The 12363-nt window shown below is 31.2% G+C and overlaps 1 protein-coding gene across 1 annotated transcript in view; it reads left to right on the forward strand.

The window, feature by feature from the left end:
- LOC110021078 (MLO-like protein 9) overlaps positions 1-12240 on the forward strand; it is a 23817-nt gene extending 11577 nt beyond the window's left edge. The window contains exons 5-14 of the mRNA XM_020719411.1: positions 730-818; positions 7077-7151; positions 7222-7310; positions 8025-8074; positions 8154-8194; positions 8484-8657; positions 8823-8858; positions 8958-9025; positions 11272-11332; positions 11577-12240. Coding sequence (XP_020575070.1) covers positions 730-818; positions 7077-7151; positions 7222-7310; positions 8025-8074; positions 8154-8194; positions 8484-8657; positions 8823-8858; positions 8958-9025; positions 11272-11332; positions 11577-12023 — 1130 coding nt within the window. The 3' untranslated portion in view covers positions 12024-12240. The remainder of the gene's footprint in view (positions 1-729; positions 819-7076; positions 7152-7221; positions 7311-8024; positions 8075-8153; positions 8195-8483; positions 8658-8822; positions 8859-8957; positions 9026-11271; positions 11333-11576) is intronic.
- Positions 12241-12363: the final 123 nt, after the last annotated feature.

Genomic DNA, 12363 nt, shown 5'->3' on the forward strand with positions numbered 1-12363 from the left:
AAAGTCATCATTATTGGTGGATTTATGAGTTCCCACACTCAATTAATTATTATTGAGTTTCATTTATGGTCTCAACTTTATGTTGCATGGCTTTTTGCACAAGTTTTAACCAGGTTACCTTCCTAATTATCGCGCATGCTAATAATGTCTATTTCTATTGTTGGTGTATATCTTGCCTTGTTTTGTAGACTTTTAAGCCATCTAAATATGCTTCTCACTTTATTATTCTTTTACCTAATCCTCCTACTAATATAATATCTTTCTTAGTTTTATTGCATACCTATCTTAAAATTATTGTTTCTGCCAAGCTAGTTGGCTATTAATGACTTATTTTGTTGTAGGGGCATTTACATATCAGCTAATTCTTATGTATGTATTTATACTGCCCAAATCTTTTATATCACATAAAAAATATCACAATTTTAATTTTAAGAAGTCAAAATACACGTTGTCATGCAGAGGTAAGGTGACATATATGTAAAAATTGAAGTTTAGGTGTTGTATATGTAAACACAGAGGATTTGAGTGGTACTTACGTAAAATTCCCTTATTTTTAATATTCTCTAATCATTTAGTACTCATCAACACACATTTTGGCCGCAGACGAACTTAACTCTAGCAGTTAAATTCTTTTTCGTATGTTCAATCTTTAATGCATCAATTCCTACTGTTAATGTGTTTCTGAAAAATTTATCTAATGTCTGTCGCGACTTTGTTGATAATTTATAGATCCGTCAAGATTCAGATTGGTCCGTGAGACATCCTTTGTGAAAGAACACACAACTTTGTGGGACATGCATCCTGTTCTGCTTTATTTTGTAAGTAAAGTGTTCTTTTATTTCTTGAGTTTTGGAGCAAATTGTAGGTGAAAATTTATGCTTAATCAGAAGTATTAATTCACCAGTTTCCTTTTCACTGAGCACCTGGCATTCTTTTTGCTTTGTTTTTCTCTGGCATAAAATGAAAAGCTATGGTAAATCACAATTGGTTTAACTTTTTCTTCTCATGAATTTTTGGATTACAGTATATTTTTTTATACTACAGTGCTTATTTCTTGGTTAGATAGTTTTTTGAAGGGGGGCAGTACAATGACAAGTATTGAGGCAAAGGCAATGGGGTTAAGATATGGTCTTTCCTAATTAAAATTTGTTCATGCTTTTAAGTCCGTGGATTTGTTTTGAGATGAGTGCAATAAAGGAGTTGATTGGTTACTACCTATGTATTGTTTTACATGAGCCAATGCCAATCATATTTAGTTTTTTTGCGACACTAAGCTAATGACGCAAGTCAAAAAAATTAATGAAACTATTCTAGACAGCTCACATGTAATGAAAAACTTACCAATGATTAAAAAATTTGATGCAAATAATTTAAGATGAAACCACTTAACAATACTTTTAAAATCAAAATTAAATGATCTATATTACGAAAAGATCAAAATAAAAAATCTAAAAAAAAAACAAATAAATAATATCTATCATAAAATTTAAACAATGATCTTGCGGTTGATTAGAAACACAATGAATAATTATCTCTTGAAAATTTGATTGCATCCACTAAGATCATTGAAGAAAACTCTCGATTAAGATTATGGTTTCGTCTTTAAGAATTCGAAGTTTAGTTTCCATGATTGATTGTAGGAAAATCAAATGAAAAAGACTCAATGTGGAACAATTATTTCTGGAATCCAAATGAATGAATAGTAAGAGATGTCTAAGAGATCGAAGAAACCTCAGTGACATCTTAAATTAACTTATGGTTTGACTTTAATTCTTTGAAAGAGAAGTTATTTGATATTGCAAACCTACAATTTATTTAGAAATTTAGGACTTAATTGCATGACTTACAATCTTGCAAAAATTTAAGAATGTGTGAGGATTTACGTCGTACCAGACGATCAATCTCGAAATTTTAAAAGATTACGATTTATTAATCAACGTCATTTGAGACAACGTTGATGGTTTTGTTGAGGTTTACCCTTCGCTTCGTGTTTCGTCTTTTTTTGGATATCTCAGATCTTGATTATTAACTAACCACAACACTGCCTAACTCTATAAGGAAAATGACTCAATAGAAGAAGAAAATCATGTCTCGAAAGGGCTATTCTAGGCTCTTATTATTTACTTATAGAAGCCATGTGAAACAAATTTAGGTTAGTGTTCATCATGATGGAAGCGATTATTGAAGTGATTGATGATAACTAATTAAATTTTATTTTATGCAACACCGGTCAAGATCCCATGGTTCTGTCATTCTGGTACTGCTGTTAGTTTTGGATTTACATAACTTAAAGAGGTACTTAAACCTGTTCAGACCATAAGACTTTTGTCAGCAATCATGGGTTGTATCGACCAAGAAGTCTTCGTAAACCCAAATAGTTAATTATTATTGTTTATTATTATTATTATTTTATTTTCATCATTATATTATCATTATTATTAAATATATTTATATGCTTTTTTGAAGGCATATATCAATGTTTAACATTATTAGAACTTATAAGATCTCATCAATCCTCGGGTGAAGTGAATATGATTCTTATAAACTCAATTATTACATTTTTTAGAAATTTTGGTTGTTTTGTGAATTTTTATAAATTGTTTTGTTGAAAATTTTGTGTTTTTTAGGGTTTTAGATATTTTGACTTAAATGATTTCAAAATAATATAAAAATAATTTTTGTGGATGGATATCAAGTTGAAAAGCTTTATGTTAAAATTTTATGAATTTTTGCATTTTATTTGATTTATTAGAATTATTTTAATTTTGAAGGTGATTTTATTTAAAAATTTATAATAAATCGAAAGGATATCCAAAACACTTGAAATTTACTGAAATGTTTGGAATATGATTCCAAACAACATCAGAATTTTACAAGTCATTTCAAGTTTATTTTAGATTTTTCATGAATTCTTGAACTTATGAATAGGTTTATTAATAGAAAATTATTAAAAAGTAATCAATCAAAGTGAATTTTATATTTTTCAACTTCTTTCAGTTCAATTAACCTATGGACTTCAGTGATTTTGAAGTTCTATAAAGAAAGTTATGTAAGTTTTACTGAGAAATGTTTGTTTGTAAATATCTTATGTATACTTCAACCATTTCTACCTAGGTTGGAAATATTTTTTTAATGATTTATCTTCAGTTGATTAATTTGGTTCAATTATTTGGGTTGCATTAGTGAGTGAAGAAATTTACAAATTTACCTCAAAACTAACTTTAAATTTATACATTTTTGCAGTGTTTTGTTATTTTTGTTTTATTTAAGAGTTTCATTTTAAATTTTAGTAATTTTTGAATTATATATAGTTCATGTTGAAGTTCCTAGTGTAATAAAAATAATATTGCAATTTTGAAGAAAATAACAATACTATCCTAAATTACTTTCAAAACTTTCAAAATTCACTATATATCTATTAATTAGTATATTATTTGCTTATCAAGTTCAAGTTATACCATAAATTTCAATATTTTTATTCAATTAAATTTTGATTTAATGAATTAAAGTTAAGTAAAGGTAAATTTGTAAATTTAAAAGAAAAAACTACAAACTTACCAATGCTTACTTTCAAATTAGTTCCAATATTAATCAAAATTATACATTTATGATTTTAAGTGTCATTTGAATCAGAGTCTTCAACTTAATCATTTTTATTTGTTCATTTTAAAGATATTTTTGCAAAATTATCAATTTTATTAATTTTCATGTAAATTATTATGCAAAACCATTCAAATTATGATGGAAGGTCTTAATCAGTAAATTAAACAATTCTAAACAATATTGCCCACCAATTAATCATCCAAGCATTTTAAAGTTTCAAATTTTTAACAATTTGCTAGTTACACTTATAACCTTTTGCATGTTTTATTGATTTGATTAAAGTTCTAACTAACCCATTATGTTTCATTCTTCCCAGTAAGGTTTAATTATAATTTTTTTACCAATTTATCCCCTATTATAATCCAATTTTGATTAAAAGAAATTTTAAAGTATAAATATAATATTTTTAAACATACATTTCTTAAAAAAATTTAAAAACATCGTACAATACTCAAAATTACTATCTAAATGAATAAAATGATCACCCTATTTCAGAAGTTATTCTGTAATTTTTCAAAATATATTTTAATTTCTAGAATTATTTATTTCAATAAATGCAAAATCCCATGAAAATTTCATTTAAGTAACCAACATAGTTTTTTTGTTTATGAGAAAATTACAGAAATATCATATGGTCAAGAGGTTTAACCAGATGTAATTTCATTTTATTTTGATTTATATTTTAAATGTTGTCTTATTGTTGCTTTAATAGTTTAAAAATCATTTAAAATTTATTTGATGTTATTATATTCTGGTTTTATTTTTATTAAATTCTCCTAGTTTTCCTGAATCTGACACATTATTTTCTATTTTTTTCATTTTTCTTTAATTTCGTATGATTTTTTAAAATTGTGTTAAATTAAAAGGTTTTTATTAATTGAAAAAAAAATTCTTACTTAATAAATGTCGTGCCATCTGACTCGTCAGCCATTTTTCCACGCATTTGACTTTGATTCATCTGTTAATCATTGTCGCGACCACCTCAACTCCTCGTCAGCTACGCCTTCTCGATCCCGTGCACGACCCGAACAACACCATATCCTTCCGAGTTAATCCGAGACATCCGTTTTAAATAAAATAAAATGGATGACATTGGTTCATCGTCCCATTTGGGACGTGAATTGAGCACCGTTTGCACAAATGTGCGTAGATCTCCTTCATTTCTTAATGAAATTCAAAAATTCAAAATGCTACAGCTTCATCTCATGAAGCTCTACAAATATGATGGTCAAGATCAATTATCATGCAACTTTATTTCCAAAGGTCCAAAACTGGAGTGAATTAAGAAAAGTAGAAATATACCTCAATTCGGTGGTGATCTTCTCAATCCAATCATAGTATTAGCTTCATAATGATTCAATAAGTATGCTCCAAGTCCCAATTTGAAGTTCAGAAGCCTCCGTGAATGAAATTGATCGAGCCCGCATGCTCCTCAAGCAAACAATAATCCAGAGAGCTCAGAGCTTGTGCAATTCATATGTGGAAGTGGTTTCCTCACTCGGGGAAGGTAGTAGAAGTATTGGATTGATGAATCGAACTGTAAACAGTGAGAATTTAATGTGTCGTGGATCGGGTGAGTGCTCTAATGATAGAATTATGGTCTTGGAATAGTGGAATTGATACAGGGAGGATGCTGGAGCTCTAAGGAGTTGTTTTGGAGGTTTAGCTTGTCCATGGAAATGGTTGCTTCTTCTTTGAGCCCGAGAATGAGCTCCATTTATAGGCTCAGCCAGGGGTAGGGGTGTCGCTTCTATTGGTGTAATTCATCTGCCATGGATCAGTGAGGTGGAGCTGAGTCAATTGAGAGTGACCAGTGAAGGTGAGCCAAGTGGATGGAGCTTCCAATGTGGTTCTGCCATGGTGAATTTCGAGTCATGGTGAGCTTGGCTTAATGGCCATGGTCACGGTTTGGCACATGTGCCCACTTCGCCTTGCCGTTGGGTTGGTTATCGGAATCAGTTGAGGAGGTTTTGAGGAGAGCCAATGGGAAGGTGGTTAAAGGCAAAGACAAGCTCAACCAAGTGAAGCTTATGGGATTGGCTTGTGTGGGCTCGCATGGACTTGGATTGAGCTCACAAGAGTATGAATTGATGTGGCTGAATTGGCCTCAAGCAAATCAGCAAGAGGATTGGCTCAATGAAGAGCCAAAATCAAATTAATGAAAATGTTTTATAATAGGCTTGAATGTGGTTCAATATTGAGTTAAAGTATAGTTCCATTTGGGTTTAAATTTGGCTTATAGATCAATTCAAATTCGGCTCACAAATGAGATGAATCAATGTTGAATTGTCATGGATAAGCTCAACACAAAGGGTGGCTCAAAAATGTATTAAACTGATTTGGAAATGGTAGCTTGAAGGTGGCTTCAAACTAGGTGTCAAAATGGGTTCATTTTGATTCAAACTTGGGTTAATTTAGATTTAATTCAAACATGATGGGTTCGTGAAATGGGTTATAGGTATGAAGAGTGGCCAAGAATGAACTCAAAGGAATAGGTGTAAATTTGGGGATATTTATCAAGTGAATGGTGTATATGTGTGTGAAATTTTAAGTATTTGTATTATTATATTTTTTATTTTTATATTTGTGGATTTATTAAATTTTATTTTGAAAATTTTAAAGATTGTATTTATAGATTTTTGAAAGATTTTTTCTTTTATATTAATTTTGATTTAATGATTTAATGATTTTTTAATTAAAAGAAAATAATTTTTTTCTTAATGGTTTTTATTATTAAATAGATAGCTACCTTTCTTATCTTAAAGAGTGCTTCATAATCAAAATGAGCTCCCTAAAAGTTAAGAAAAGAGTTATCTAAAAGTGAGTGATAGTAAGTGAAGGTGCTTCAAAGGAACAATCACCGCCAGACCTAAACCCCTAAACTCATAATGTTTTCCTAGGGCCTTTCAAACCTATAGGAACTTCACTTGAGTTTCAAAATGTTGGTCTTAATCAACCTAACAAATTGTTGAGGATTTAAAACCAAGAATATGAGACTACAATGAGTTAAGAAATGATTAAATTTCTAATTAGAGTGAGTCTCAACACTAGTTCTCTAGGAGAGTTATTAGGAAAACCCTAAGGCTAGATCTTAGATTCTAAAAAGAAAGAGACAGACCTCATAAAAAAGAGATCAACAGTGAGTTGATGAACATTTGTGGCAAGTCGGCGAGTAGTACGTCTACTCCAATAATTTCTACTGAGCTGGCATTTGAATAGACCAACTTGTATCTTGAATGAACATCGGTTTCGCACGAGCTGCTACATATTTGGGTATATATTTATTATCATCAAAATCATTATACTAATTTTTTTACCCCATGGGACTAACATTAAGATTGAGGTTGTTTTGGAAATTATTAATTTGTACCCCTTGAAATTTTTTTTTTTTTTGGTTCCAGTTCCACATATGTACATACACATCTGTTTGTTAAACTTTTTATGGCTACTATTTAATTATGCTTGTGTTACAGGTTTGTTTCTTCCACCAATTTTTCAGATCTGTTCGAAAAGCAGATTACCTTACTCTCCGTCATGGTTTCATAAATGTAAGTTGCAAGAAAAATGTTATTTTCATTTTTTTCTCTTTTTATTTTGTATCCCAGAACATGTTTTCAGGTCCATTTGGCTTCTGGAAGCAAATTTAATTTCCAAAAATATATAAAAAGGTCACTGGAAGACGACTTCAAGGTAGTAGTTGTAATCAGGTACTGTAAATTACTGGCTCCTCTGTTCCCAACCTTTGATTTTCCACAAAATCATATTGGGGCATTTCATGCATACTACTCAATTCCTATGTATGTGCATATCTAATGCCTAAACTTTACTTTTCACATTTATACCACCCAAATCTTTCATATCACATAAAAAATACCACAAGTTTTAACTTCTGAAATTACTACTACACCTTTTCAAGCATAGTTAAGATTGCATATATGTAAAAATTGAAACTTAGATGTTAGATGTGTAAATACATAGGAATTTAATGGTATGTTTGTAAATCTTCTAATAATATTGAGAATCTTAAAGCATCGATTCTTATGAACTTGTAGTTCATTGTGATTAATGCCACCTTTGATTTTTCTTTATTTTCTCGCTCTCTCTCTCTCTCTCTCTCTCTCTCTCTCTTTGGGGGAGGAAGGGGGGACATTTACATACATACCAGCCAATTCCTACGTATTTACATATCCACAACTAAACTTCACCTTCTCAATTTATATCACCCAAATCTTTACTATCACATAAAAAATACCACAATTTTAACTTTTTAAAGTGTGAAAGACAACTTTTCATGCATAGATAAGGTGATATGTATGTAAAATTCGATGTCTAGGTGTTAGATATATAAATACATAAGAATTGAGTGGTATGTATGTGAATCTTTCTCCTTTTTTTTGGCTCATTCCTATTTTTTTTTTCAGACCTCTTCTGTGGGCATCTGCGGTTGTTTTTTTACTGCTTAATGTTCACGGCAAGTAATAATTTTCTGCAGCATTTTGTACGAAGCATCCAATTAACAAACAAACTCACATTTTCTTTTGTTATTGTAGGATGGAAGGAACTATTCTGGGTGTCACTACTTCCCCCAATTGTAAAATCCATTTACATACCCAACACCTAAATTTTGATCTTTGCATTTATACCACTCAAATCTTTCATAGCGCATAAAAAATACAACCTTTTAGGGAAAAAAAAAAGTGAAATACACCTTTTTCATACCTGTGAAAGGTAGTATGCATGTAAAAACTGAAGTTTAGATTTTCGATATGTAAATACGTGGGAATTGAGTGGTATGTATGTAAATCTTCCTATATTGATCTTTACCAATAACTGGCCTGCAAAAAATTCTTCAAGAATTGATTTTTTGTTCGCTTTTGCAGATTCTCTTGGCTATTGGGACGAATCTGCAGGCGATAATTGCGAAAATGGCGATAGAAATTAAAGAAAAACATGCTGTTGTTCAAGGAGTTCCTTTGGTTCAGCTAAGTGATAATCATTTTTGGTTCAAGAATCCTGGTCTTGTTCTTTCTTTAATACATTTCACATTGTTTATGGTTGGTTCCTATTCTCCTTTCTGTTACTTTTTTCCGAAAGTTACCAATATTTTTTAGTATTTGCGATATAACTGCTCTCATGACTTGATTATGTGATAATGCAAAATAAATAAATAGATAATAAAATTACAATCTGAAGTCTGACATTTTAAATATTTTATGCAGAATGCATTTCAGTTGACCTATTTCTTCTGGATATGGGTATGGAATTTGTCCTAAGTCAAAGTATGATTTTATAGCTAATTTCTTGTTTTTGATTTAAAGATGATTGGTTTTTATGGTTAACTTTACCTTGTATAGTATGACTTCGGCTTGAGATCTTGCTTCCACCAAAATTTTGGGTTTATCATCGGACGAGTCTTTCTCGGGTAAGTTCTCTTTTATTTTTATTTTTATTTTTTCCCCGAAGACACCAATTATCAACTACATGTTTTCTGATTAGATATGCTTATTTTTTTATATCATTTTTATTTTTTAGAGAGAATGGTGATGGAGCTATTTTAGAAAATAGTATTGATAAAATATCATAGGAGTAGAATTAAATGAACAAAAGGCTATCTAGGGGGTTGGGGTTGTATTCTATTTTATTGTAGATTCATTCATTAAGAAGGTTTCTTCTCTTATATTGTATGTAACATAGAAATTATTTCTTTCCATAATAATTGATAATGGAGTGTATATAGGCTTTTTTACATGCATATCACCCAATTCATACATATCTAACACTATGCAGAGATTCACCCTCATTTTGTGAGGACTGTAAGATATTAGGTTCGAGAATTCTCATAGGCGCAAGCCCCTATGGCTAATTATCTCTCCCAATAAAGGTCGAAAACTTTCGATTAAAGCTAGTAATTAGGCACTAAGTATTTAAACTCAGCATATAGAAACAATAAATTTAAGCTTTTAAATTATGAAATTATCATCGTGAGCTTGAAAGAGGATGGTGGGGGAAATGATGACGAACCCAATCAAGATACCATGGTTCCGACATCCCTAGCTGCCATGGTCCCATGTACTTAGCTAGAGGAGCTAGTTGTCCCAACCTCATAAGAGAATTCTTTTCAGTAGCCATGAGTCACTTTGTCCTAAGGAACTTTGTAGACATGGGGTTATTGTTTATCTAAGGGAATTAATCTTTGTAGATCTAAGGGAATTATCATCCAAAATCATTCTAAAATCATTCCAAACTAATCGATATCTCTGACGCATCTACGCAGTTTGTTTATGGTCGGATGTCATTTGGGCAATTTTGTCGCTTTTCAAGTCACCTTATCTTTTATTTACACAATGTTGCATTTTGGGTACCATCATTTTCATCATTTTTGCTCCTATAACAGGTTCTTCTTTAGGTAATCTCAATGTTTCAGAAGCACTCACATGGTACATTTATGATCAGAGCTTGTTTACGCAACTTCGGCAATAGTTGACATAGTTTGTGTCCTAATCACATACTTCGCTTTGGCCATCCACCATTTTTCATCTTATTTGCACACTTAATTGTTGAAGGTCATCTCTACAATAATTTTGATGCTTTGGACGCGCTCGTGTGATCCGTTTTGCAAACAAACATCATTTGAACATCTTTGACAACAATCAATGGGTTTAAGTTCGATCTATGCATCGTTGCATTTCTTCACTGTTTTTGCCACATTCGATTGACTCATTTTGCGATGTATATATGAGGTTCAGCACTCATATCTTGCATCATGTATTGCTTAATTTATTGCTATATAGTTTGATTTAAGGGTTAGCATTACTTGGCACAATAACATCCTTTAACAGCACATACAAACTAATTCATTGGCCATATAGGATCTATCGACTTACATAGCAAACTCCAGCACCATATTTTGAATCGGTTATCAGTTTTTATTTCAGTAGTGATGTCTCATAATTTTTGAATGGAAGATTTCCAGGCATACCTCTCAATTCTTATGTATTTACATATCTAACACATGAACTTCAATATATATATATATGGAACCTCACTTAGGCATGAAAAGGTGTATTTGGCTTTTTAAAAGTCAAATAGTGGTATTTTAGATGTATATGTAAATGCACCTTTTTTTACTATTGAAATCTTTATTTCACTAAAATATAGTATTAAAGAGGGCTTGAGGTGGGCTTAAGTTGACTGAGATTGAGAAGTACTTATTATATCTATTAAATAGGGCATTTACATACATACCACCCAATTCCTATGTATTTACATATCCAACATCCAAACTTTACCTTTTTTACTTTTACACCATTCAAATCTTTCATATAACATCACAAATGCCACCTTTTCATGGTATGTATTGAAAATTGAAATTTTGGTGTTAGATGCATATATGCATAAAAATTGAGCAGTGTTTATGTAAATCCTCCTAATTAATGAAAATTGAAATTTTGGTGTTAGATGCATATATGCTTAAAAATTGAGGTATGTAAATCCTCCTCATTACATTCTGACAAAAAAATTGAAATGGTAATGATGTTATACAAAACTGACTCCTGATAGTAGTGAAAATTAAAAGATCCACCTGACATGTAGATATCTAAATCTAATTTATCTGATAATATATGGCTTTTCATCAAACTAATTTTGTTGGTGCTGTGCCTTTTCCAGGGGGGTGGTCCAATTTATGTGCAGCTACATCACTCTCCCTCTTTATGCGCTTGTATCTCAGGTCCATTTCTTCCCTTTCTGTAGCGCTGTGCAAATTTTAAACATATATATATCTATGTATGTATGTATGTATGTATGTATGTAGATCACACCAAAAATATTACTAATATTAATTAATTTATTGTGAAATATGTGATTTGAACACAATAATGTTATAAAGATGAAGATTTATGTATTAGATATATAAACACATAAGAATTGTGGGGTATATATATGTAATCTACCTTAAGTTCTTCTTTTTACAGATGGGATCACACATGAAGAGATCCATTTTCGACGCGCAAACGAACAAAGCTTTGAAAAAATGGCATCAAGCCGTAAGAAAGCGGCACAAGAAGGGATCGCCGTTCCGTTCCCCCACCCTAAGTCCAAGCTCAACTCCAATGACGAGCCCCAGCTCATCATCGATTCACCTGCATCGCTTCGCCGACTCAAGATACTACTCTGACAGTGAAATCGAACGCCCGGTAGCGATGAGAGACTCAACAAATCTCACAAATAGAGATGATTTGGATACAAAGGTTGATTTTTCGCATGTCGTCAATCTGATGATGCCAACCTTTAAGCACGGTGTAGCGGAATTTAAACTAGATGAGCTCAGTGAGAAGCTAGAGGAAGAGCAGAGAGACGAAGACTTCTCTTTTCATAAGCCCTCAACAGATTCTAAAGATAAGTCACATGACCATCCTTAAATCTATATCTGTTTCATAAAAAAAACTAAAAAAAAAAAAACTGCTAGAATTTAGGGATACAAAAGCAAATATGTGTGCAAGGTCCAACTACATCTTACAAGTTAATAGTTATATCATTGAGTTGTAATGGATGCATGCACTCAGTGCAAATTGTATTATTATTTGCAATTTTCTGAATTTATCTTGTTTTCAATTTGTTTTTGAAAGCAGAATAGTTCACAAAAAATGCTCAATTCTGTACTAAAAAATTTATAATGTTCAATGCTTACAATAAAATCATGTCAAGAATGTAAAATGCTTCAATGATGCCAAATAGCTTCTTATGTTGAGAAACTTTGAT

The sequence above is a fragment of the Phalaenopsis equestris genome, unplaced genomic scaffold (genome assembly GCF_001263595.1).
Source record: "Phalaenopsis equestris unplaced genomic scaffold, ASM126359v1 Scaffold000121, whole genome shotgun sequence".
NCBI lineage: Eukaryota > Viridiplantae > Streptophyta > Magnoliopsida > Asparagales > Orchidaceae > Phalaenopsis > Phalaenopsis equestris.